We start from the raw sequence: 27,302 nt of genomic DNA, 5'->3' as shown, positions 1-27,302 counted from the left end.
CTGCGTCAATTCCAGCTTCCACTACTGCACCCCAGGAGGCCGCAGGTGACGGCTCATGTACGTGGGGCCCTGCCTGCCACGCGGACCCGGGATGAGCGCCAGGCTCCTGGCTGTGGCCCGGCTCAGCCTCAGCTGTGGTGGGCATTTGGAGAGTGAACCGGCAGAGGACAGATTTGTCTCTGTAGGTCTCTCTGCCTTTCACATAAAAACAATAAGACACGAGAAGCCACTAGAGATACAGGATGTCTCTGGTCTGCTGGAGAATGGCGAGCAGCCCTCAGCTCCCAGCATTTCTTCCCCACGGATTCCTCTGCACTTGGTGCCACCTCCTCCCAGGGTCTGCACCCTTCTCATGTTCAGGTCCACACAGGGCCCCTGGACTTACCTTGGGCATCGCGCCATACACCTCCTACGAGAAGAGGGGAGATCAGCGTCATTACGAGGAAACACCCCCCTCAGGAATGCTCCCAGCTGTCAGATCAAACGCCAGCCCAACTGGCCAGCAGAACTTCAAACCTCGTATTTACATGTAAAATCTCACTCAGTTAAGGACTCATAAAATGACCATTAACTGGGGGCTGTTCAAACACTGAACTCTGATATTTAACAGGCACATGCAGGAGACAGGAGTCCCCACGGTACGTAGAGGGATACTGGCCCAAAGGAGTTGAAATGGCTTAGGTCACCCTGAGCCCTCAACAACCTGGGGCCGAGCTACAGTTCTCCACTAGGAAACGCTGTTGCTGGGCCGAGAAGGCAAAGGAGGGGACCAAGGTGCTTCCTCAAGGCAGCGAAGCCCCCGGGCAACGCAGACACCCACCTGCTGCTGCACAGCCTGCACCTCCTCGGCCATCAGCCCCTCCGACTCCAGGTCTTCAGCCACCTTGTTAATGTCCTTCAGCCGGGACTCATTGGCCTTCAGATCCTTTAAAGCACAAGCCATACAGACATAAGAAAATCCACAAGTCAAAGCAGAGGATACCAACAGGCAGTCAGACACGGGCTTGAACCTAGAAAGACCCATTCCACAGCGAACTTGGGATGGGCTTTTCTATCCTCAACAGCGGTCTAGGTCAGGAAAGTCCTGACAGCCAGGTCTCACTGACTACTGAAGCAGCAAGCCAACAGGAGAGTCCGGCGAACGGTCTCATGCTGACTTTGCTATATATAATTAATTCATTATTCTTGTCAAATACAGACTTTTAGAAATTGTGGGAGGAAAGAAATAATGGCAATGTGGAGCGGGTAAAGCCACCACCTGCAGTGCTGGAATCCCACACGGGTGCTGGTTCGAGTCCTGGCTACTCCTGATGCAGCTCCCTGCTAATGTGCCTGGTAAAGTGGTGAAAGATGGTCTGGGTCCTTGGGCCCCTGCACCCCCACAGGAGACCCAGAGGAAGCTCCTGGCTCCTGGCTTTGGATCAGCCTAGCTCCAGCAGTTGAGGCCATTTGGGGAGTGAGCCAGAGGATGGAGAATCTCTCTGCCTCTGCCTCTCTGTAACTCTGTCTTTCAAATAAACAAATATATTTTAAAAAAATAAAAAAGAAATACTGTTTTTAAAATGTGATGAACTTTTTTCAAAAGATTGTTTTATTTGAAGGGCAGAGAGAGAGAGAGAGAAGGAGAGGGAGATGGAGGAGAGGGAGAGGGAGAGACAGATGTCTTCCATCTGTTGGTTCACCCCCTACCCCTCTCCCCCTGCAAATGGCCACAATAGCCAGGCCTGGGCCAGGCAGAGGCTGAGAACCAGGAGCTTCACCTGGGTCTCCCACATGGGTACCTTCCTAGGTACCATGCTGCCTTCCTAGGTACATCAGCAGGCAGCTGGAGCAGAAGTGGAGCAGCCAGGACATGAATTGGCAACCATATGGGATGCAGGTGTCTCAGGTGGTGGCTCAACCCGCCACACCACAATGCCAGCCCCAATGTGATGAAATTTTAATGCACGGCCGTAGGATAATGCCCCCCAACCCCCGCCGCCGCTATTTTAATTGGTTACAAGTAGAGCTGGCATTGTGGCCTAGCCAGTGAAACTACCACCGGTGAAGCCAGCATCCCTAATAGGTGCTAGTTCAAGTCCTTCTTCTCCACTTCCAATGCAGCTCCCTGCTAATGGCCAGGGAAAAAGCAGCAGAAGATGGCCCAAGTGCTTGGGCCCCTGCCATCCAGTGACAGAGCTGGATGAAGCTCCTGGCTCCCAGCTTCAGCCTGACTCAGCCCTGACCATTGAGGCCACTTGGGGAGTGAATCAGCTGATAGATTTCTCTCTGACTTTCAAACAAAAATGCATCCTAAATCAGTTGCGGGGCCAGCACTGAGCAGTGGACAAGCTGCTATCTGGGACAGCAATCATCTCTTGTGGGTGCCAATTCACGTCCCAGCTGTTCTACCTCCAACCCAGCCCCCTGCTAATGGCCTGGGAAAAGCAGCAGATAATGGCCCAAGTACTTGGGTCCCTGCCACCCACATGGGAGACCCAGAGGAAGCATCTGGCTCCTGGCTTCGGATCAGCGCAGCGCCGGCCGTAGCGGCCATTAGGGGAGTGAACCAACAGAAGGAAGACCTTTCTCTCTGTCTATCACTGTCTATAACTCTACCTGTCAAAAAAAAAAAAAAAAAAAAAAGTTCATTGGGGCAGGCAGCTTGGCCTTGTGGGTTAAGCAGCCAGTTAAAGGGGTTGGTGCTATGGTGTAGCAGGTGTTGGCATCCCATGTGGGTGCCGGTTTGAGTCTCAGCTGCTCCACTTCTGATCCGGCTCCCTGTTAATGTGCCTGGGAAAGCAGCAGAAGATGGCCCAAGTCCCTGGACCCCTGGAACACATGTGGGAGACCCAGAGGAAGATGCTCCTGGCTTTAGACCTGCCCAGCTCCAGCCATTGTGGCCATTTGGGGCATGAGTCAGCAAATGGAAGACCTCTCTGTCTCTCTAATTTCAAATAAATAAATAAACCTTTGAAATAACAGTAATTATAACAAGATGCTGGGTAAAGGCCCCTGCATCCCCTACTGGAGTGCCTGGGCTTGCTACGTGGCTCCAGTTTCCTGCCAACGTAAACCCTGGGAGGCAGCTGTGACGGCTCAAGTGCTGGGTTCTGCCAGCATGTGGGAGACCCGGGTTGAGTTCTCAACTCCTGGCAGAGGCCCCTGGCCCAGCCCCAGAGATCTGGGGAGTAAATGGGAGCTTTTGCTCAAAAGAAGGAAAAATGGAATTGTCTTAAGATAAGTTTCTGGGGGTCCTCAAAAAGTCCACAGAAAAATGTGTCCTATGAAAAAAATGCATTAACTTGTTGACGACCCCTCCTATAAGCATATTTCAAAATTTTCTGTAGAAGAATAAAACTTACCTTTTAATTTAATTTTTCTACAGACTTTTTGAAGTCTTCTCATATTACTCAGCAATACAAAGGAATGCAATACTTGGGGCTGGCATTGTGGCATAGCGGGTAAAACCACTGCCTGCAGTGCAGGCATCCCATATGGGCACCGATTAGAGTCCCTGCCACTCCTCTTCCGATCCAGCTCTCTGCTGTGGCCTGGGGAAGCAGTAGAAGACGGCCCAAGTCCTTAGGCCCCTGCACCCACGTGGAAGACTCGGAAGAAACTCCTGGTTCTGGACTGGCGCAGTTCCAGCCATTGTGGCTAATTGGGGAGTGAACCAGCAGATGGACAACCTGTCTTTCTCTTTCTGCCTCTCCTTCTCTGTGTAACTCTGAATTTCAAATAAATAAATAAATCTTAAAAAAAAAAAAAAAAAAGGAATGCAGTTCTAACGGAAACCACAGGAAGGACAGAACTTGAAAATGTATTGCAGGGTAGGCGCTGTGGCGCAGCAGGTTAATCCACCATCTGCAGTGCCGGCATCCCGTATGGATGCCCAAGTCCCGGCTGCTCCTCTTCCCATCCAGCTCTCTGCTGTGGCCTGAGAAAGCAGTGGAAGATGGCCCAAGTTCTTGGACCCTGCACCGACGTGGGAGACCCGGAAGAAGCTCCTGGCTTTGCAGTGGCGCAGCTCCAGCCACTGTGGCCAGTTGGGGAGTGAACCAGCAGATGGAAGACTTCCCTCTCCCTCTCTCTCCCCCTCTCACTGTCTGTAACTCTACCTCTGAAGTAAATAAATAAAATCTTCACACACACACACAAAGAAAATGTATTGCATTATTTCAAATAGGCCAGTCATGTGTGATTCCACTTATATCAGAGTCCGGAACAGCTCAATCCAGACGGCAGAGTAGATTAGCTGCCGCCTGGGGCTGTGGAGTCACGGGTGATGGCAATGGCCAAGGTGACGGCTACACACTGCCGAGCACCCTGGGCTTGACTGCATGTTAGGCAAAGCATACCCAGTTCAAAAAGGAATCCTTTTACACCTTTTTTATCTTGGGTTTAGGAAAGTTCTTGGGGCCGGCGCTGTGGCGCAGTGGGTTAATGCCCTGGCCTGAAGCGCCAGCATCCCATATGGGTGCCGGTTCTGAGTCCCAGCTGCTCCACTTCCAATCCAGTTCTCTACTATTGCCTGGGAAAGCACCCACACGAGAGACACAGAAGAAGCTCCTGGCTCCTGGCTTCAGATCGGCACAGCTCCAGCCGTTGTGGCCAATTGGGGAGTGAACCAGTAGATGGGAGACCTCCCCCCCTCCCCGCCTCTCCTCTCTCTGTGTAACTCTGACTGTCAAATAAGTAAATAAATCTTTTTTAAAAAAAGAAAAATTCTTAAAACATGTAGGAAAAACAGAATTTCTTTCCTTGCAACTAAACTCATCCGAGAACATTCAACTGAAGTCCACCGAGGGGGACAGCAGCAGAGGCCGCCCACAAGGACGGTGGGAAGTAACCTGCGGAATTTTCATCCCAGTATCCTGCAGGCAAAAGGCACAAGAACCACATCGAAACAAGCTTTCAGCACAGCCGTGAGGCCTCCTGTACCTTCTGGAAGTCGTCAAACTTCTTCTGCAGCACCTCGACCTGCTCCAGGTCCGCGCCGACCTCCTCGCTGGTCAGAGCAGCCTCCTTCTCGTTGATCCACTGCTGGAGTTCGTTGGCTTCACGGAACAACATGAACTTCTTGCAGCTCTTCTCCAACATGCCTTTGCGCTTCTCTCCCAGTTCCAACAGCGAGTGATACCTGACGCACGTCAAGAGGGTGACAAGAGGGCAAGGAAGGCGGTTAGCTGCCTGCAGACACTAACAGAAAGGCAAACCACTAGGCATCTCTGCGGTGTGGATCCAAGGTGTGAGTGTGCAATGATGATGCCCTAGTGAGAGGGCCAGGACACACATGAAGATGACGATCCCAGGGACCCACACTACAGCGTCAGGGGCAGCACGCGCCTCGTTGCTCACAGCTGGCTGTGCCAGCCAGGTACACTCATCCCCAGGCCAAGTTTGCGCTCACAGCATCACAACCACAAATGGCGGCAACCAAGCGTTCAGCATGGCGACACAGGGTTCATGCGACTACAGCTGAGAGATGAGATGAACTCGCTGGGCACAATGCACGCACAGCACTTTTTCCCTCCTTTGGCTCATTCTCTGAGCAGCCCCCAGGTATGTGTGTCGGGGGACAGGTTCACTGAGGGTTAAAACAGTCTGATACAGCATGTCTGTATCTCCCGATTGGCAGGTCACTTACAAAGTGAAACCTTTCTCAGGAAGTTTTGTCAAGTTCAGAAGGAAAATCAGAGTACAGGATACCTGTACTATTCCATTTCTGGAAGATTTTTTTAGGAAGAATCAAAACAGTATAACTCGTGGGAAGTAAAATACAAAAGGTCAAACTCCTAATATATTTGGAGATATGACAACAATGAACTTGATCAGAATTAAAGTTAAAAGATTTAAAAAAGTCTAGAATAACCGCCAAATCTGAGCTTCCCGAACAGCTAAGCCAGCAGTCGGTTACGGAGAATCAGAGCACACTGTGAGAGGCCTTTCTTCTCCCGACAGGCAGCGCTGTGGACCGGCTCTCAGGTGCACGCGGACGGCACTTCCCCACCACAAAACTAACAGGAAGCAAACCAGCACCACTCTGAACACACGGCTGTGCACAGAGGCAGCCAAGGAAAAGCACCACTGACTGACACAGCTCCACCAAAACCTCTTCCCTGTGAGTGAAAGCTGCACACGCGGTTCCTGCCGCCACCTCACGTCTGGATGAGCAAGGGCCTTCAAGAGAGCGGCAGAGGGAGCGTGGCCGGGGCAGCAGCGGACATGGGTGCTCAGCAAGGCTCTCCGCCTACTCACAGTTCTTCCACCTGTTTCATACGCAGAGATACACTGCCGGCCTCCTTAGTAACGCGCGTCCTGCACAGAAGGGGTACAGCAAAAGCACGCACACATTAGTGGGGTTAATCCACAGGGACGAAGAGCAGCAGCTCCAACCGGTGCCGCGATGGCGGATGCTTCGAGTGGGGAAAATGAAGGAGTCGCTCAAAGGCTCTTAGAAGCAGTCCAGGCCTTGACGGGAATCTCAGTAAGAAACAGCAGCCGAGTTGAATTAGAGGGTTAGTTCACCTTCACCTTCCTGACAAGTCTGCCGTACTTAAGGCAGGCTTTCCTGTACTGGAAACGCTGGCAATTTCACAAAGCAAGGCCAGGGAACAAACGAACCTAGAAAGAAACTGTACTGAGCGCTAACAGGTGATTCAGCCACACAGGCAGTCTACTGTTTTTGTGCTCCTATGCGGGTCTTCAAAAAGTTCACAGAAAATGAGTACTGACTTCAGAATTTTTGCTCCAAGGTAAACGTATCTTTTAGCTCCATTTTCTAGGAACTTTTTGAACTATCCTCACATGTGTGACCTAGGCCACAATAAGAAGCCACACTCAAACCTGTGCTGGCTCAACAGAAACAAATAACCCTGCCCCCATCAGGGTCAGAAGAGCTGTTACTCTCGACCCCAGTGGGAATGTCTTTTCTGAATATTTCCTAAATGTCCACAACTGTTGATTTCATTTAAGTGCGGAAAGATGCGCCCTGAAGGAGGGACACAGGTACCACAAGGGCTTGGCATACGGAAGTGGACAGGGCCACTTGGGAACAGTAACTTCCATTTCATCACACACAGCCGCTGGGGACACAGCGTTCCCAGCGGAGCTGCAGGCACGTGGAACCTCTGCAGATCGGACGGCACCAAGCACCTGAGCACGGACAGAAAGGTTAGGACGCCAGGGTTCGGGACGATGCCGTTAGGGGAGAGAAACTTAGGAACTAGGGAAGAAAACAACACACAGGAACAGGACCACCAGTCAGGGACTTGTGGCACACACAGGGAGGTCTGTGAAATACAAGGGACGTGGGGACAGCAGGGAGAGTGTGGCCGGGCTCCAGAAGCCACAGGACACTGCCCACACTTCCGCCACAGACACCGACGGAGCCCCAGTGCCAGCCGGCCCTTGGCACGACCGCATGGTCCTTACTGATTGTCAATCTGCTCCTGCCGCAGCGCTATGCTGCCTTGCTCTTCCAGAAGGTTCTCCCGGGAGGCTGACTGCGCGGGGTCCAACTTCTTCACGTACGCGGCGGGCACAAAACCCTGACGGTCATTCACTTCCACTTTCCACCAGTCCTGAGAAACAGTAGGAACATAACTGAAAGCAAATTCCTTACCCAAGAGAGGCCTGCGTGCCTGTGTGTATTACATGCACAAGACAGACTGCTACTCATGTTAAGAGGCCAGTGACAGTAACACTACCTGTGAGGAGCATCTGCCCCAACAGTCGAGCTGCCGCGTGGGACACCTGTGTCCCGCACCCCGGGGCCCGGTTTCAAGTTCTGGCTCTGCTTCTGATCGCAGCTTCTTGCTAATGCACACTCTGGGAGGCAGCAGGCAATGGTTCAAGCAGTTGGGTCCCTACCACTTGTAGGAGAGACCTGGACTGAGCTCCTGGACCCTGGTTTCGGTCAGGCTTGCTCAAGCTATGCAGGAACTGTGGAATGCCTTCATTGTGGAATGAACCATACTGACTGGGAGTTCTGTCTGCGTGCCTGCCTCCCAAGTTAATAAATATACTTTTTTTTTTTTTTAAGTCACATTGTACAAGGCTCTCTTGCTGCCCAACCAGGCATGGAGAGGGCCGCAAAAGCGGCAGCAGTGCCGTTTGCCGGGCATGCTGGCCTTCTCTTTGCTGACCCCAACTGCTGTCCAGCAGGGCAGCCACCGGCCACAGTGCTACCTTTCAGCAGGATGGAAGCAGACTCAATTAGGAACTCAGTTGCACTAGTCGTGTTTTAAGTAACTGTCACATATGGCTGGTGGCTGCCCAAGTGGCAGCACAGACACACTATTCCCACCATCACACGAAGTGCTGCTGGACAACACTGCTCTTGTATGAACCAGGGTTACAGCAGAGGCTGGCATGGCTGTCAGTCAGTCAACAAAAAGCTGGGAATCACCGGTTGTCTCAAGCTATCTGATGAGGGTGAGTTCCTGGCAATGTCTTAAGACAGAAGAGGCAGGATCGCTCAGGGTTAGTCAGGTAACACACGGAAGATGGTGGGCCTCTTCGCAAGGCCACTACCAAACCAGAATATGTCAAGGCAGAAAGGTGGTAAGATAAACCAGGCAGAACTTAGCCTGGGGAAGACAAGGCTTGCGGGCCTGTGGGGCGATGACACAGCCTGCAGTCCAGATTAACCACCAAGACATACGAGTTAGAGGTAGACTGCGGCTAAAGGGAGAGGGGTCCATCGGCACCTGTCCCCTGTCCAGTCGTGGGAAAGGTCGCCCTGGAGACTGCCACTCTGCACTACTTGCCCAACAGCAGCTCAGAGACAGCCACAGGAAGAATAGGTAAGAGCATCTGAAGGGGGTGACCCACAGGAGGCCCTCACTGCTTCCAGTTCCAGCCAGCCTCATTTCAGGGAGACAAGACCGCCCACAGACACCCACTGAGCAAACACGGTGGTGCTGTGATGGGAACACAGCCAATTTCCATGCTTGCCTTGTTGGTGCTGTTGAGCAGAGTGAGAATATCCCCCTTCTTCATGGTCACTTCTCGAGGACTCTTCTCCTGATAGTCATAAAGAGCCAGGACCAGCTCCTTGCCGGTCTCATCATCCATGGGGGCAACTTGTTGCTGAAAAACCGAGACAAGCAAGGCGGGTCAGAGGACGCCCACGGTGTGGCACAGGAACACCGACACTCGGCTCTAACAGCAGCCCCAAACTAACCACATGCACACTGAAGACCACTCTTCACCAAAGCAGGAGTTGTAGTGGTCTCGGATCTTTTAACACTCTCTTTTTAAACTGTCTGGAAGCCTGTGCCTCACAGGAGTTAACAGTAAAGTCACAAGAATGTGCCTGTGGCGCTAGCACTGTGGTGCAGCTGGTTAAGAATCTTTTCCCTGCAAAACTGGCATCCTGTACGGGCGCTGGTTCAAGTTCCAGCAACTCCTCTTCCCATCCAGCTCCTTGCTGATGTGCCTGGGAAAGCAGAAGATGGCCCAAGTACTTGGACCCTTGTCACCCATGTGGCAGACTGACATGGACGTCCAGGCTCCTGGCTTTGGCCCAGCTCAACTGAGGTCATTGTGGCCATTTTGGGAGTAAATCAAAAAATGGAAGATCTGTCTCTCCCTCTCCGTTACTCCTTCTTTCAAATAAATAATAATAAATAAATCTTGGAGACGGTGCTGTGGTGTAGGTTAAGCCTCTGCCTGCAGTGCTGGCATCCCATATGGGTGCTGGTTCGGGACCCAGGCTGCTCCACTTCCCATCCAGCTCCCTGCTAATGAACCTGGGAAAGAAGTGGAGGATGTCCCAAGTCCTTGGGACCCTGCACCCATGCGGGAGACCTAAAAGAAGCTCCTGGCTTTGGTCTGGCCCAATCCTGGGCTGTTGCAGCCATTTGGGGAATGAATCAGAAGATGGACGACTTCTCTAACTCTTTCAAAATAAATAAAATAATTCTTAAAAAAAAAAAAAGAATGCTGCTGAGACCATAATACCTGCTGGCAGTGTCTGGCCTCATCTCTCCCTGTCCCCGCGCTGTCCACCCCGCCACAAGTGACCTGAAACCAGACACTTACCCGGCAAGACTGAGCCTGCTCCCGCAAAGCCTGGATGCTGCTGCCGTAGGCGCTGAGGTCAGACATCAGGGCTTCGTGCTTCTTCAGTAGGGCCTGGAAGTGAAGCCACAGCTGCAGCGGCCGCCCAGCCATCTCCGGCCTCGGCTGCCTCCCAGCATGCCCCTCCCCGGAGCCTGTCTTCTCCTGCGCGACACTCTCTCCCTCGTTACACATCTGGACACATCTGGACACACAGGAACGTCGCGAAGCCGCCACCCTCCAGCTTAAGAACCAGGGCATCAGCAGCTCAGTGAGAGCTGGCTACCAGACCGCCCTTCCCCTTCCGCATTCTGGGCTGGGTCATTTCCCACCACCTCCCTCTTCAAAGGGTGTGCAGTTCTCCCAGGTTTGGGGAGAATCGTGTGCAGCTCATGTTAATATTCAGCTCCCTCTGGTTTGTGAAGACCAGCAGGCAGAGAGGCAGGTCTGGAGACTAGACCCAGGCCTGTCTGAGTCAGGGTCAGAGAACAGACGATCAGCAGACGCAGGCGTGAGTGCTGTGCTCCTGTGCACGCTGGTGTGTCTGTACTGCACGTATGTGTGTGGTGCAGAGGACAAAGACACAGGAAAGGCCAATGCGGGTGGCAGGTAATCGCCCTCCGCAGGTACAGAACAGATTTCCAAACGCCTCCAGACACGGGCACTGCGATGCCGACGTCCCACACCACCCGCTCTCCCCGCCTGTGCTCTGGGCTCACGGCACCTCGGCAGAGTCCTCGTCCTTCCCGTAGTCCGTGCTGCCCACAATGGGCTCCTTCTCCCGCATCCAGGACTCGGCTTCGTTGGCGTCCGCAAAGTACTGCTGGGCCTGCAGTGAGTCCTCCAGGTCCTGCCGCCGCTGGGAGGCTTTGGCCTTCAGCGCCTCCCACTTCTGGTTCAGCTCGTTAAGCTTGGCCTTCACATCTTCTGCCGCAAAATGGCCTGCAAGGCAATGGGAATTCTTTTAACCATTTATTTATTCCAAGGGTAGAATGCCAGAGAGGCAGGAGAGAAAGATAGATAGACTGATCTTCCATTCACTGGTTCGCCTCCCAAATGCCCGAAACAACTGCAATGAGGCTGAGCCAAAACCAGGACTGGGAACGCCAGCCACAGGTGGCAGGAACCCAAGTACTTGGGCCATCACCTCTGCCTCCCAGGTGCATTAGCGGGAGCTGGGCTGGAGGTGAGGAGCAGCCAGGACTCAGTGTGCCACAGTGGCCACTCCAGGCAGGGGAACTGAGGACGGACAGTCACAGAGGGATCAGAAGCAGCCTCTGTGTGTTCTTGGCACGTTCACTGCTGTGACCGGCGGGCCAGGCCCTTTCCAACTCCTTTTGTAGATCTTTCTAGACTCTAAGAAGCAGACGCCACAGTAGGCATCCTGATACATCATAGACAGAGTGAAGCCGGCGCCCCGCGGTTCAGTTACTGCGACACGCACGCAGGCCTCCACCAGCCGCTCCACCTACGCAGCTCATGTGATCCTCACAACTTCATCAGGAGGAGGTGTTGTGAATGCAGGAAATCCAGGCTCAGAAAACGTGAGGCCCCGTCCGGGTGACACAGTAAGAGAGAGGTGGATCCCAGCCCCTTAGCCCAGGAAGCCGTGCCCACATCCAAGGGCGGGGACACACAGAGCAAAACCAGCCGTGTCCGGAGACGACCCCACTCACCTTCCTCCACCATGGCGCTGCCCTTCTGCGTGACTGCTTTGATGCGGGGCTCGTGTCCGGCGATTTCTGCTTGTAGGGCCTGGTGCTTCTTCAGCAGATTCTGGACTCCAATCAAATCCTTGCCTGGAAGCAGGAAACACTCCCTCGTTACCCAGCCACGAAGAGAGAGGTCAGCACCAACCTGTAACTCTTCACTACCCCTACGGCACCAGGGCAATAATTTAAACCTGACCCTGTTATTCCGACGTGCGTCCCCTCCATGCCAATACCGCACGGCCCTTCCTTGGCTTGATCCCCACCTGGTGCAGGCAGACTGACCTCTGTTGGTGGATGCAGCAATGGGTTCCTTCTCTCGAATCCACGTCTCCTCATCCTCCACGTCACGGAAGAGCTGCTGCAAGCGCAGGGAATCGGCCAGCTTCTGCTTTCGGGCAACCATGGGTTCCTTGAGAGCCTCATAGCGAGCCACGAGGGCTTCCTGCTTTTTCTTGATATTGTCAGCATCAAAGTGGCCAGCATCCTGGAACTGGCGGGCCTGGATGGTGATGCCGTCAATTCGATCCTGCCAACAGCACAGGACAAAGTCGTGAGTTTGGACTGGTGTTGAGCCACTATGTTCTGGACGTTTTCAGGCTAACGTTGATCTTTTGGGTAAGGGGTTATGGTATCTCCAAAAAAGTTAACATGGGCCTGCTGCCATCCCCACGGGGGTCTGGCTGCCGTCTCCTTCCTCATTTCAGGCTCCCAGAGGCTATCAGGTGAGACTTCACTTACTTAATGTGAGCAGCAGAAGCACCCGAGTCATCTAGGAAAGCCAGCACACCGCATCCCTCCCCAGACTAGCCTGGTCTTCAAAGTCCCGCCACTCCTGCGTCCAGCCCCCAAGGCGCAGGCTACCTGGTGCGCGGCCACGTCGGCCTCCAGCAGGGCGTGCTTCTTCTGGAGGTTCTGGACATTAGTAAGATCTTTGCCGTAATCGTCGGACGCCAAGTGACCTTCCACTTCATACAGCCACAGCTCGATATCCTCCACGTTGCGGTTGAACTGCTGCTGCTGGTTAGCTTCGCGAAGCTTTATTCCTGTCCAGGGAGGGAAGTTCCAGTTCCTGCTGGTTAACACGACGCTGGCACCAACAGCGCTTCACTTGTATTACAGAGATGATGAAAGCACACTCTGTGACCTCTGTCCTACTTCCTACAGGGTAAATCGGAAGCTGTCTGGGAAAGCCTTCCAGACGTCAGGAGACAGGCCGTGAGAAGCACTCGTGCCCTTGGCTCACAGTGGAGCCCAACTGTTTCCTTCTCAGACTCCCCTGTCAACCTCACGTGCTCGACCACACGGACCAAGCCAGCAAAGCGACAAGAACCCAGGCCAGCTCCTACACAGCAAGCAGTCCCCCACACCCTGCCTGGCGGGGTGGGGTGTGTCCCTCAAACCCTGCACGAGAGGGAAAGGCCGGCACAATGCAGCGTCACGCTGTCCCCACCTTTCAGCTCGGTGGCCTCCAGCAGCTTCTTCCACAAGCTGATGACCTCATTCATGCGAGCTGCAACTTCATCCTTGGCGTAGTGGTCGACGTCAATCAGCTTTCGCCCGGCTTTCTCCAGGGCATCGATGCGGCTCTGGTTTGCTGAGAGCTCAGCTTCAAAGGCCTGATGCTTCTGAACTTTGCCCTGCAGGTTGGATGGGTCCTGCCGACAAAGGAAAGAAGGGAGCCGACCTTAAACCTGCGCTGCCACGTTACCTCCGTACTCCTCTTCACGCGCAATGCACGTCAGTGGACGTTAGACTGGGCGCTCTTTGGGCACTGCCTCTGTGGGAGCTGCGCTTGGCTGGCTGACCAGTGCTGCACAGCAGTGCCACAGCGCCTTACCTTATACGCTTCATCCGTGGCCGTTTTCATCTTCTCGTTGACCCAGCTCTTGAGCTCGTCAGAATCACGGAAGAACTGCTGCAGGTGGAAGGAATCGGCCAGCTGGGCGCGGCGGTACATGGCTCGCTCGTGAAGGGCATTTCGGCGGCTCAGTAGCTGGAAGACAAGGATTCCCGTGAGTCTCCAGTCCTCACGCCCAACAAGATGTCCAGCTCACGGGATTCCACTGCATTATCTGTCGTAGAGGGGATATTCACGTGCAGACAGGGAGGCACACACAGAGCCTGGACACTTACAGCATCGCGGCGGGTGGCCACGTCTTCCATTGCATAGTGGTTGTTCTGAATCAGCTTGGTTGCAAACTCATCTAAAGCCTAGAGAGGAAGACACAGTTTCTCACTGGTAAGCACACGACTCCCTACCTTCATCTCAAGGGAGAGGCCACGGCTGCTCAGGGACAGAACACTGTGAAGTCAGCACAGGTCGAGGCGAGCGTCAAGGCTGGTGACATCTTCTCCTGTAACTTGTGCTTGGTGTTAGTAGCCAGATACAGCAAGACCGTGCTAGCTCCACTCAAGAATGCAGATAACAGCAGCGACCTGGTGTCTGACAGGGGTCAGATGCAGAGCCTAACTGAATTACTCCTAATTCCTCAGCTGCCAGGTTGCCACCCAGCAGGTATTTCATCGCTTTGTCTCCAACAAGACGGCGTATCATCACCTGCGATTTTAAGTGCTCGGGACACAGATCCTCCAACAATCTGTTCAGAGATGCTTTAGAAAAAGAGACCTCTGGGGGCTGGCGCTGTGGCGCAGCGGGCAAAGCCACCACCTGTGGTGCCGGTGTCCCATATGAGCGCCGGTTTGTATCCCAGGTGCTCCACTTCCAATCCAGCTCTCTGCTGTGGCCTGGGAAAGCAGCAAAGAATGGCCCAAGTCCTTGGTCCCCTAGAGCTGTGTGGGAGACCCAGAGGAAGCTCCTGGCTCCTGGCTTCAGACTGGCCCAGCTCCAGCCACTGCGGCCATCTGGGGAGTGAACCAGTGGATGGAAGACCTCTCTCTCTCTGCCTCTCCTTCTAACTCTTTCAAATAAATAAATAAAGCTAAAAAAAAAAAAAAAGAAAGAAAGAAAGAAAGAAAGAAAGAAAGAAAGAAAGAAAGAAAGAAAGAAAGAAAGAAAGAAAGAAAAAGAGGCCTCTGGTGTCCTCTAAGGATCGGCGGAGGCTCTGACAGGGGCCTTACTGTAATCTTCTCCTCCTGGGCGCTGAGGGATTTCTCGAAGTCTTCGTGCTTCTTCAGAAGGGCCTCCACGCTGTCCAGGGAATCGCCCAAGTCTTCATTCAGCAGGAACGCCTTGCAAGAGGACACACAGTGTTCACAGCGATGCCCTAGCCCTCTAATCACCTAAGACTTGAAAGCAAAGGGTATTCTGGCCAACACACAAAAAGAAAGAGGTGAGTAACTTCTGAGCTCTGCCGCCAAGTCTGAAGTCCTTGCAGAGTCACTGAACGTCAATCTGGCATCATCATGAACTCCTTGTTCCACTAATACTTTTTACAAATAGCTTTTGTAGTTCCTACGAGAATTAGATTATCCATAACACTAAATTCTAAAACACAAAACTTTAGTGAAAAAGGGGAGGGAGGGAGGGAGGGAGGGAAGGAAATGCCCATCACACTAACCTCAAACTCTGGGGCCCTTTCCTGAGGGCCCTGTTTTCTGCACAGGGACAGAGGGTGGCCAAGTCCTCTCCTCACTTGATTCAGGACTGAAATGAGGCCAAGTTCCTCAAACAAACACCCTGACCACCTGAGACGTGGACAGAGCTCGGGCTTCCCGCTCAGTGAAGAGGCCGGGCTCCTGCTCGCGGCTCACCTCTTGTTTGCTCATCCAGTTGTCCACCTGCTCGGTGTCGCGGTAGAAGAGCTGCAGGTCCATGCACTGCTCATACTGCTGCCGGCGCAGCTCCCACAGCTCCAGCAGGGCGGTTCTCTCCTCCGAGAGGACAGTCAGCTGGGAAGGAGGGGAGCCAGCGTTAGTCCTGAGGCCTTCGCCGGATGCAAAGGCTGCCCTACAATTTCTGATCCTAGCGCTAACCTCAGGCCTTTTTCTGATGTGTGAAAGGGGATGAGCTACATTCAGCTGTATGTGGAAATCAGGTCACAAGAAATACATGAAACACCTTGCGTGTGCACCAAACACAAGCAGGCAGGCCCTGTTCTACTGAACCAAGTGGTAGCTTGTTGGCACGTGATTACAACTGTTTCAGGTAAAAATGCTAAGTAAATGCATAGGTCAAAGCAAAGTGCATGGATGTGAAGTGAGTGAAACAGCCGTTTAAACTCAATCAAGGGGTGCTTCATGAAACACCTTAGACCCACGAAGGCCCAGGACAGAGCTGAGGCTTGGAGCTACTGGTAACAATGTCTTCGCAACATCTCTTCTCCTGTTTATTAAAAGAGAAATGTACACTGTAGTCTCCCTAAGCTGTAAGGACGTTTGTTTCATGGATGACTGGGAGCAAAGCACTGAACTCCATGGTTTTCTCTCCTTCACATGTGTAAATCCAGCAAATTCAGCATAGTAAGAGTTTAACAACAATAATAAATAACAAATTATAATGCACTGTAATCAAGGCTATTGAAAACATGAATTATTTCTAAATTTTCCATCAATATTGTTAGACCGTGGTTGACTACAGGTGACTGGAATCATGGGAGGCAAAACTGCAGGTAAGGGAGGGCTCTCGTGTATGTACCTAATGTTCCTCAGGAAATTTTATACCTATATTATCGCTTTATAAGGATCTGTTGCCTCTTTTGCTATCTACTGGTGCAGGACAGCTCCACTACGGGTCCTCTACGGGGCGGTAACAGCTGTCGGACGTGCGGTAAGAAGCTCGTGTCCTCCCTGGAGCTCCTGTTCTCCTCTTACCTTCTCCCTCACTTCATCCGAGGCATAATGGCCAGCAGCAAGCAATGCCTGTCCGGACTCATCTGCAGATTTAAAGCTATCTTCGTGAGCATCGATCTCACCCTGCAGGGAGGCAAAGTTCGAGTTACAGCCGGCAGCTGCTCAGAGAGCAAGTGGTGGACTTTCCCAGTCACTGCAGTCAGACCATCACCTCCTGAATGAAGAAGACGACAGGCCTGGCCAGGCTCCCCCAGAGCAGTCTGGGTCGTCAGCGTGCACCGCTTACCGAGAAGTCGAGAAGTCGACTGCGCGGGAGCTGTGTGCCACTCGCCATTCACCGAGTTTCCGCCCACTCACTTGGCCGAGCTGGCTCGTCTCCTCCACTGGTCTATTTGTCCCCTGGTGCAGGTTAACTTTCTAATAGCCCCGGACAGGGTGGGTCCCTCCCCAGGCTCCACTGAAATCTTCAAAATTACCTCCGCTACTTTTGACCATTTTTCTTCCAAGTCAATTTTAGAATTCGCTTATCTACAAACACACACAAACACACACACACACACACACACACACACACACACACACACTGGGCTTTTGACTGGCACTGAACATATGAGAATAATCCAAGAAGTTCATGGAAAAGTAGAATTAAAAGATAAGTTTATCTTGGTGCAAAAAATTTTGAAAGCAAAGTAGTTTTCCCATGAACTTCTGGACATGCCCTCATGGATATCCTGGGGAGAATTTATACAACAGGGCACGCCAGCTGCACGCCAGCTCAGTCACTGTCTCAGTTTCCTGGCATGTCTTTCAACAGTTTATCACTTTCTCCACAAATGTGAGTAACTTTTGTTACATTTATTCCCAAGTACCCTACATTTTCTGCTGTGATTATAAGCAGTATTTTCAAAACTCAGCTTCTGTTGCTAGCACACAGGGACAATGTTTGACTTTTGTACACTGATTTGCTAACAGAGCCTTAGACTCTCTCAGAGGGCTTCAGAGTAACAATTTTTTTTTTTTTTTTTTTTGACAGGCAGAGTGAACAGTGAGAGAGAGAGACAGAGAGAGAAAGGTCTTCCTTTGCCGTTGGTTCACCCTCCAATGGCCGCCGCTGCAGCCGGCGCACCGCGCTGATCCGATGGCAGGAGCCAGGAGCCAGGTGCTTTTCCTGGTCTCCCATGGGGTGCAGGGCCCAAGCACCTGGGCCATCCTCCACTGCACTCCCTGGCCACAGCAGAGAGCTGGCCTGGAAGAGGGGCAACCGGGACAGAATCCGGCGCCCCAACCGGGACTAGAACCCGGTGTGCCAGCGCCGCAAGGTGGAGGATTAGCCTATTGAGCCACGGCGCCGGCTTCAGAGTAACAATTTTAAAGATGCTATTTAGGGGCCAGCACTGTGGCACAGCGGGTTAAAGCCCTGGCCTGAAGCGCCGGCATCCCATATAAGCGCAGGTTCTAGTCCCAGCTGCTCCACTTCCGATCCAGCTCTCTGCTATGGCCTGGGAAAGCAGTGGAAGATGGCCCAAGTCCTTGGGCCCCTGAACCCACGTGGGAGACCGAGAGGAAGTTCCTGGCTTTGGATCGGCGCAGCTCCAGTCATTGCAGCCATCTGGGGGAGTGAACCAGCGGATGGAAGACTTCTCTCTCTCTCTGTCTCAACCTCTCTCTGTAACTCTGTCTTTCAAATAAATAAAATAAATCTTAAAAAAAAAAAAAAATCCTATGTAGCAGTGCTTCCCAAGCTTGCTTAAAGAACTTCCATTCTGGGGCTGGCACTGTGGCTCTGTGGGTTAAAGCCTTGGCCTGCAGCACCAGCATGCCATATGGGTTGCTTTGGGTCCTGGCCACTCCACTTCCCATCCAGCTCCCTGCTAATGCGCCTGGGAAGGCAGCAGAGGATGGCCCACGTGCTTGGGCCCTGCACCCATGTAGGAGACTCAGATGAAGCTCCTGGCTTTGGCCTGGCCCAGCATGGTTTGTTGTTGTCATTTGGGAAGTGAACCAGTGGATGGAAGATCTCTGTATCTCCTTTTCTCTCACCCACTGTAACTCCTTCAATAAATAAATCATTTTTTTCTTTTTTGGACAGGTAGAGTTATATACAGTGAGAGAGAGAAGAGAGAGAGAAAGGTCTTCCTTTTCCATTGGTTCACCCCCCAAGTAGCTGCTACGGCCAGCATGCTCCGAAGCCAGGAGCCAGGGGCTTCCTCCTGGTCTCCCATGGGGTGCAGGGCCCAAGCACTTGGGCCATCCTCCACTGCCTTCCCGGGCCACAACAGAAAGCTAGACTGGAAGAGGAGCAACCGGGACAAAATCCGGCGCCCCAACCGGGACTAGAACCCGGGGTGCCAGCGCCGCAGGCAGAGGATTAGCCAAGTGAGCTGTGGTGCCGGCCTCAATAAATAAATCTTAAAAAAAAAAAAAACAAAAACTGCTTCCCTTTCAAGATAATACCTATTACAGCTCACATAACTCGTTTCCCATGGAACATACTTCGGGGAAATACCAGAAAAACACACTTAGACTTATTCAAACCAACCATGAAATCTGGCTTAACAAAGACATTTTTTCAGATGGCACAGGGGTATGTGAAGTTGTGCAGCTGTACCCGACTAGAACCAGCCTCTCTGCTTCTGTAGGTCCCAGGTAATCTGACAATGGATCCAGTCAGCTCTCGATCAGAGCAGGTAGAGCAGGTCTCCAGAGACAAGCCCAACAATCCTTACGGGGACAGCCACCTGTGGATACCGTGCTGACAACTCCCACTCGGTCCTCACCACTCAGCGACATGCTCACGTTTAGGCTAACGGCCTCACTTCTGGCAGGCCCTGCACACTACCTTGTGCTCCTGGTGCCTGTCTAGAAGGGCTTCGGCCCCGGCCACGTCGTTGGCAAGCTCGTCTGCGTTGATGAGGGCTTTCATCTCAGTCACCCAGCTGGTGAGGTCCCGGAAGTCGGCAAGGAAGCGCTGGAGCCTAGGGAGAAGCACAGGTCAACCCCCAGACGTCTCCAGTGCAGGTCCCAGGGCGCAAACGGCCTCCCCACGGCTCTTCCATGTTCTCCCAATTCTGAAAAACCATACCAACTCTCGTCTGGGAAATACACACTCTGCTCAGTGCAGAATGAAAAGGAGAGCGAGAGAGAGAGCTGAAATCATCCTTCAGGACTCAGGTTCCAGCACTGGCATTATGCCACAGCAGGTTAAGCTGCCACCTGGGACGCCACCACCCCAAATGGGCGCCGGTTCAAGTCCCAGCTGCTCCACTTCTAATGCAGCTCCCTGCTAATGACCTGGAAAGCAATGGAAGATGGTCCAAGTGCTTGGGCCCCTGACACTCACATAGGAGAGCCAGAAGCAGGTCCTGCTTCCTGGCTTCAGCTTGGCCCAGCCCTGGCCACTGTGGCCATCCAGGGAGTGAACCAGCAAATGGGAGATCTCTCTCTACAACCCTGCCTTTCAAATAAGTAAATAAACCTTCAAAAAACCAAAACACTTGAGTTCTCTCCCTCACTATAACGCCCCAATCTCATCCCAGATTCTCTACTGATTCCTGGGTTCAACCCCTGGCGGGGACGAAGCATGATTTTGCTCTCCAGTCCCTGTTTACTCGCTACCAGGCTATGCCACAGGACGCCCAGAGAGCTGCAGGGACACGTTTCCGTGCCCGGGCACTCTGCAGTGATACAGGCTAAAGAAGCTGTAGACTACACGCACGTCATGCACTTTAAAGCTGCCGTCTCCAGCCAAACACAGTGAAGGAGAAGCGATGGCACTGTCTAGGCAGGTGGGCTCTACCTGGTGGGTACCCTCAGCCCCGCCCGCCCCTGCTCTCTGCAGAAGTCAGCGACAGCGGCTGGGAAGCACGGGGCAGGGTCTCCACCTGTACGAGTCGTTGAGTCGCGCGTGTCTTTCCGCTGCCAGAGTGCGGATCTGCTCCCAGTTGGTGATCAGCTCTTCCCGCTTCACCTGGATCTGGGTGGCACTCAGAGGGTGGGACTGCTGCAGGCGGTCAGCCTCGGCACACAGGGCTTTGACCTAGAAACACACCCTGTCAGAGCTCCTCTCCTGACCCGGGGGAACCGCCTGTAGGATTAGCAGCCTTCAAGACCCACCTTGTCCTCTAGGGCGGCAAGATCTCTCTCCAGGCCCTCGTGCTTCCGAAGCAGAGCCTGAACACTTGCCAGATCTCGCCCAAAATCGTCAGAGGCCATTAACTGCTCCTTTTCCTTAATCCAACTGATAGTCTCATCCACATCCCTACAGAACAGGGCACCCGTTAGCAGCATGACCGTGCAGGGAACAGTGAGTACTACACGGGGCCAAGACCCAGTCTGCCCTGCCACCCCACATACACGCCACGCACACCATTACCGAGCCCTGCCCGGCAGAAAGGCACCCACTCGGGCTCAGTACCTGTTGAAGCGCTGGACCTCGGCTGCCCCGAGCAGCTTCCCCTGTCTCTGAAGAGCCAGCCCCTTGAGCCGCTGCCAGGCCGCGTTCACCTCATCCTGCTTAGTCTTGATCAGCTCCTCCTCAGGGTGCTGCTCCTAAACAAGGCAGAGCAGAAGACAGGGTGGGGTCTACAGCCTCAGGCTCCTCCCACTGCTACACTGGGGGTGGCTCCTCCGGGTATCCGAGCAAATCTTCATCAAGCCGAAGAAAATCCCAGCAGAAGAAATACTGGTCTTGTGTTTGAAACTCAATGAACTGCAACTCGGAAGAGCTTCTACTTCTCACGTAGAAGAGGAGATCCACTGCCTGTCCCTCAGGGTAGGGTGCTAGTGTGGACAGTGGTTCTGCGCATCAGTAACAAACACCTTTATGTTAACAAACACCTGGGCTGCAACCCCGTGACTGCCTTACCCACCTGCTCAGGAACCGGGCACTGCCGAGTTCACGAGGCTTCGGGGCTGACGGGTTTGCTCCTGCTCTAGACTTGAAACATTTCTGAGTCTCCTGCTCCATGGTGGGTGTTTGGCACAGCAGTTGAAATGTCGTTTGGGATGCTTGTAGCCAATATTGGGAGTGCCTGGCTAGAACCCGGCTCCTCCTTTTTTTAATATTAATTATTTATTTATTTGAAAGGCAGAGTTACAGAGAGTCAAAAAGAGAGGTCTTCCATCCACTAGTTCACTCCCCAGATGGCCACCAATGGCCAGAGCTGGGCCAATCCAAAGCCTGCAGCCAGGAGCTTCTTCCTGGTCTTCCACGCGAGTACAGAGGCCCAAGGACTTAGGCCATCTTCTACTGCTTTCCCAGGTCATGGCAGAGAGCTGGACTGGAAGTAAAACAGCTAAGACTTGAACCAGAGCCCATATGGGATGAGGGCACTGCAGGTGGCGGCTTTACCCACTACACCACAGTGCCGGCCCCACTTCTCTGCTTCTGAATCAGTTTCCTGCCAGGCGCACCCTGGGAGGCAGCACTGATGGGTGAAGTATCCGGGTCCTTGCTGCCCATGAGAGACTTGGATGTAGCACCATGTACCTGGGTTAGCTGGCCCAGGGTTAGCTGTTTGTGGGCATCTGGGAATGAACCAGTGGGTAGAGGATCTATAGATACACAGAATTCCATATAGATAAATAGAATTGAATTCCATATAAATAGAATTTTGGCCGGCATCGCGGCTTACTAGGCTAATCCTCAGCCTGCGGCACCAGCACCCCAGGTTCTAGTCCCAGTTGGGGCGCTGGATTCTGTCCTGGTTGCTCCTCTTCCAGTCCAGCTCTCTGCTGTGGTCCGTGAAGGCAGTGGAGGATGGCCCAAGTGCTTGGGCACTGCACCTGCATGGGAGACCAGGAGGAAGCACCTGGCTTCTGGCTTTGGACTGGCGCAGTGCACCGGCTGTAGCAGCCATTTTGGGGGGTGAACCAACAGAAAAGGAAGACCTTTCTCTCTGTCTCTTCTCTCTCTCACTGTATATAACTCTACCTGTCCAAAAATAAATAAATAGATAAATAAAAGATATATAGAATTTTAAAATTTAAAAATAAAAATATCCTTCTGCATCAGCCACATTTTGGTATTTTTGTTTTGATTCCATTAAAAATAACAACTAGGGCTGGCGTTGTGGCACAGTGAGTTAAGCTGGTACCAGTTTGAGTCCTGGCTACTCCACTTCCAGTTCCTTGTTAATGTGCCTGGGAAAGCAGCAGAAGATGGCCCAAGTACTTGGGCCCCTGTACCTACATGGGAGACCTAGACAGCGTTTTAGGCACCTGGCTTTGGCCTGGCCCTGCCCAAGCCATTCCAGACATGGGGGGAGTGAACCAGCAGATGGGAGATCTCTCTCTGTATCTCCCTCTCTCTGTAATCCTGCCTTTTAAATAAAACAAATCTTAACACAACAACAAAAAACATATAAAGGATGGCTGATACTGTGGCACGGTGGGATGGGCTGTGCTGCGACACCAGCATCCTCTACGGGAGCACTGGTTCAAGCCCTGGCTGCTCTGCTTCCAGTCTAGCTTACGCTGCTGTGTCTGGGAAAGCAGTGCATGATGGTCCACTACCCACGTGGGAGACCAGTATGGCTCCAGGCTCCTGGCTTCCCTCTGGCCCAGCCCTGGAAACTGTAGCCATTTGGGGAGTGAACCAGTGGATGGAAGATTTCTGTCTTTCCCTTTTTAACTCTGCGTTTCAAATAGATAAATAAATCTTTAAAAATACGTATGTAAGGTAAAGAGGTGATGTAATTCAAGGGTCCAGCACCATCTGTCTGTGAGCCCGGGGGCTTGGCCTGCCTGCTCCCCTCACGCACAGCCCTGGGATGGCCCAGCATGTGCGGAGGCACACCCGTCACTGTGGAAGGCTGAGGTCTTCTGAGGGACACTGGCTGTCCTTCCTCTTAATCACTCATCAGAGAAAGGGAACACTTACCAGGCCTGAAGCAGATCGACAAATGTGAAACCCATACCTCCCGAGTCCAATCTCCCTAGAATTCCCATTTGTTGACGTGTCCGGAGCACCCTGAACTTCGCAGTGGAAGGAGAGGATAAGGGAGCCGCTCAGGGAACAGCACACACAGGTGCTGGGGAAGGGATGTCGCTCCCCACCTAATGGGCTCCAGAGCTGCCTGCCAGGGGAAGAGCCCAGTGAATACAGGGTTCCCCCGGCTCCCAACAGAGTCCAAGGAAGCTTCAAGTCAAAAGGGAAGGGAGGAGCAGGCCGGCCCCATGGGTGTCTGCCAAAGCCAAGCAAGCAGCTGCCGCCACACCCTCGTCTGAGAAACCTTGAGACCCAGCTTCCACAGCCCAATAAAAGCTTCCTCTGGCTCCACCCGAAAACCGGTGGAGGAAACAGACCACATGAACTCTGCCCTTCCTGCAAGTTGAAAGCATGCTCTCACGAGGAGTGATCAGCACTGGCCTTCCTCAGACCTCAACGACAGTCTCAGGTGTGTGTGCTTACAAAAACGTGCTCTCAGAAATTGGGAAGCCAGTAACCAAAATCGCCGTCAGAATACACTGGAGAGTCAACGTGATCGTGCGTGAGCAGCACACAGCTCTCGGCTGTTTACCTGAACGAGTTTGGCAGCAAACTGGTTCACTTCATTAACTCTTTCTTCGTGAGCAGCCATATCTGTTTGAAACTCTTCGAATTTCTTTTGTAGGACTTCCACGTGCTCCAGGTCCTGGCCTAGCTCCTCGGAAGTCACAATTGCTTCCTACACAGGGCCACAACAAAGCAGTGTCAGCAGCCAGCCTGGGGGCAGAGGCTCCCAGAAACCTACCAGGAAACACACAGACTGGAAATGGGGCCATGTTAGCGTCAATGGACGCAGGGCGCGTGGGCTCCTCCCACAGTGAAGAGGCTGAGCTCACAGCACTCCTGCCTCAGACTCTGGTTTCAGAGTCATGGAGCAGAACAGACCCAGCAGGCGACAGCAACTCCCCGCCCCCACCCACGCGCCTCTCAGCTGCAGATCCTGGAGGGGCCTCTCCCCGCACTGGGAAGGGCGTGGCAAACGCTCCCGCCCCAGGCGCACCTTGTCGTTGATCCAGTCCATCACGTCCTCGCACTCGCGCAGATACTGCACCAGCTTCTGGGCCTGCAGCAGCTTCACCCCCTTCTCCCGCATCTTCTCCAGAAGTAAGTCCCACTGGCGGTGCAGCTCCTGCAAACGCGTCTGCGGGTAAAAAGCAGACCTCCCGTCAGACTACAAGCGGCGCTCCGGGATCGCGCTCCTCCGCACGGTCCGACAGCTTACCTACCGCTTCACGGAATGGGGTGGAAGCGCACCCTTCAGAGTGGCTTGGTGTGTTTTCAACAACAACCGACCTTTCATAGGAAGGTTTATTCTACTTCACTTTAGGAAAACTATTAAATAATTAAAGTGGGATTCCTAGGCTGGAGCTAGGGAAGGGAAGTGAGGAATTAACACGGGAACTGAGAAGTAACTGAAGGGCACACTCGGAAGCCACAGAGGCAAGCAGAAACACAAAGATGCCTCCCAGACATGACTGCAGAGATGACGAGGCACAACAGGAAAACCTCAGCATAAACGTGGAAAGGATGGACGTCCTGAAATTATTCCAAAAATTATTCTCGGCAGAAGTTCTGGGATTTTGATGGAAAAATGCAGCTCGTGGTATAACATTTCACGAGGCTTATTTCAAACTCCACAAGTGGCAGCCACAAGGCCAAACATACTCAGCTCCCAGCATCTTCAGGTGCTCACCGCACAGGCACAGTAAGGACTTGTCAGGAAGTGGGGGGAGTGACAATCAATCCGGTGGCCAATCCAACCTCAGTGCCGTGATGACACCCACCCGAGATCCTGGGAGCTTGTGAAAACGCTGAGAGACAGAAGAAAACCAACAGGAGAGAAGTCTGGGATCCACCCATCATTGACAGGCCACTCCCAGCAAGATAAACGTGGAAGCCAGGGAGACAGTCAACACGGGTGGATTCCCTTGGAAACCAGGGTGTGTGTTTCCCTGGAAAGGAGAAAGCGGTAGGGAAATCAACGTCACACCCTTCACGTGCGCGCTGCTGGGACCAGCGCGAGCCTCCACGGAGGAGAAAGCGAGAGGCACTGCAAGGCAAGGCGGAAAGACAACCACACAAGTCGGTGCTCCACCTACTCGGATGTGGGACCCGATGTGGGTGGCCGTGACTATGGGGCGCCACGCCGTCCGGTACGGTGTGAAAGTCTAAACCAGTGACACACAGGTTATAACGGACACAGACAAGGCCTCCCACCCACCCGCCCTCCTCTGTGCTACGGCTTCCTGCCAAACTGAAGTGCTGAGCTATGTGGCCGACTAAGCTCCCGAGCCAGGATCACTACCGGAACTGTGGGCGTGAAAGTCAAGAGCTCCCGGCCACAGGAGACTCGAGAGAAACCTCGCACAAACTTCGTTTTCACACACTCAGGAACTAGGGCAAGGCTGATTCCAGGACTAAACAACCTTCCCACTGGTGCTGTATCTGATCTTGCAGACTACAGGTTAGGCAGAGTCCGGTTTCACAGGCTTCCTACGGTCTGAGAAAGTGAGTGGGCAGGGAGGCAGGTGTGTCACCCACACACCCCATGCGGGCGGGGTGGCGGACAGGAAAGCCTGGTCTGACGTCTCAACAGGGACAGGAGCTTTCAGAGAAGCAGCTGTGGAAAAACTGAGGCAAGAAGACGGGAATGAAAATTAAGCCAATAAATGGGACTGGAGAGGAAGGAGCAGCCTGCCATGCCTCAGAGAGGGGTGACCTGGAAAGTTCCCCAGACTGAGCCCCTGTTTCTGCACTGCTATCACATGGAGGGCAGGGCCACCTTGCCAGCTTACTACAAACATTCGAGATCAGCAAACTCTCCAGAGCCAAACAGCGACTCGGCAAACAGTGCACAGCACTTTCACTGTTGCTTTAATTAGCTCTCTAACAGGACAGAGGGCACTCCGACATGAACAAGGTCAGCGGTGGGGTCTCCCCTCCTGCCAGGTCACTCACTGGACCCAGCCCGTGACCCAGTCCTCGGGTTCACCATCTGGGACCTGCTTACACCACTAGGCAGCAACCCCATGTACTCTGGGAAAACAACTTCTATCAAGGAAAGAACAGGCGTACTGATTTCATTTACTGCAAGACACTCTACAAAATAATGGGAAAATGGGCAGATAAATATTTGCATTTAATTACAGAAATATATATTATATTGCCCAAATAAGCTGAATGTATAAACAGCTGGTCATATGGCATTCGGAATCCATTTTTTGACTGGCAATTATTAGTAGTCATAGTTAATAATTATTAGTCATAAGCCCAGAGCTAATGGCAGGTCTTCACGATGAGACTGAGATCAGCAGGGCAAATGTGGGGCAACCGACAGTCACAGAGGGCATGGAGACTGCGAAGGGCGACGAGGGCAGGGTCACTCCCCACCCTCCAGCTGAGGCTCAAGAACACGGCTTCCAGGACTGCTGCGACGTGACAAGGACTAGACAAGCCTGGGTCCTAGTGCAATGGCCTTTAGATGACAAAGAACCAAACCAAACACACAGCCAGACACAAGGTCTAGTAAAGAGAGAGTCCAGTCGTGAGAAACTCGTGTGCACACCTCGTCATAAGGGTGTTGCTCTCCCTCAGCACCTTGGGACTGGAAACGGGAAACAAAGCAGAGAAAGACCAACCGCTGCTCCACTCCAACGTACCGGCACCAACGCAAGCTGGGCCAGAGTGAGCGAGGACTCCTGCCTCTCGCCACCACCATGGAACAGAGGCACCACGAGTCATTTCTCGGAGCACAGCCTCGAACTGGCTGGCCGCCCAGAACCCTGTCACCAGCTCTGAGGGCAAGC

General features: G+C 53.0%; 1 protein-coding gene across 24 annotated transcripts in view; it reads right to left on the bottom strand.

The window, feature by feature from the left end:
* Positions 1–27,302, bottom strand: part of SPTAN1 (spectrin alpha, non-erythrocytic 1) — a 67,231-nt gene that overhangs the window by 25,090 nt on the left and 14,839 nt on the right. For 12 of the 24 annotated variants that reach the window (XM_070057570.2, XM_070057588.2, XM_070057600.2 and 9 more), the window contains 23 exons: positions 24,497–24,637; positions 24,029–24,175; positions 20,923–21,056; positions 20,622–20,766; positions 20,390–20,544; positions 19,348–19,483; positions 16,530–16,631; positions 15,471–15,608; positions 14,838–14,948; positions 13,893–13,970; positions 13,597–13,752; positions 13,210–13,414; positions 12,621–12,802; positions 12,042–12,285; positions 11,724–11,846; positions 10,772–10,989; positions 10,030–10,122; positions 8,941–9,075; positions 7,417–7,565; positions 6,241–6,300; positions 4,924–5,122; positions 821–925; positions 386–409 (listed from right to left, as the gene is read on the bottom strand). In XM_070057570.2, coding sequence (XP_069913671.1) covers positions 386–409; positions 821–925; positions 4,924–5,122; positions 6,241–6,300; positions 7,417–7,565; positions 8,941–9,075; positions 10,030–10,122; positions 10,772–10,989; positions 11,724–11,846; positions 12,042–12,285; positions 12,621–12,802; positions 13,210–13,414; positions 13,597–13,752; positions 13,893–13,970; positions 14,838–14,948; positions 15,471–15,608; positions 16,530–16,631; positions 19,348–19,483; positions 20,390–20,544; positions 20,622–20,766; positions 20,923–21,056; positions 24,029–24,175; positions 24,497–24,637 — 3,180 coding nt within the window. The remainder of the gene's footprint in view (positions 1–385; positions 410–820; positions 926–4,923; positions 5,123–6,240; positions 6,301–7,416; positions 7,566–8,940; positions 9,076–10,029; positions 10,123–10,771; positions 10,990–11,723; positions 11,847–12,041; positions 12,286–12,620; positions 12,803–13,209; positions 13,415–13,596; positions 13,753–13,892; positions 13,971–14,837; positions 14,949–15,470; positions 15,609–16,529; positions 16,632–19,347; positions 19,484–20,389; positions 20,545–20,621; positions 20,767–20,922; positions 21,057–24,028; positions 24,176–24,496; positions 24,638–27,302) is intronic. The other 12 variants (XM_070057583.2, XM_070057612.2, XM_070057619.2 and 9 more) reach the window with 1 other exon arrangement.

This window comes from Oryctolagus cuniculus, chromosome 1, assembly GCF_051225735.1.
Source record: "Oryctolagus cuniculus isolate XC-2025 breed Fujian yellow rabbit chromosome 1, ASM5122573v1, whole genome shotgun sequence".
Taxonomy (NCBI): Eukaryota; Metazoa; Chordata; class Mammalia; order Lagomorpha; family Leporidae; genus Oryctolagus; species Oryctolagus cuniculus.
Note: the sequence above shows the minus strand (reverse complement) of the source record. Positions and strands in the feature narration are given on the sequence as shown.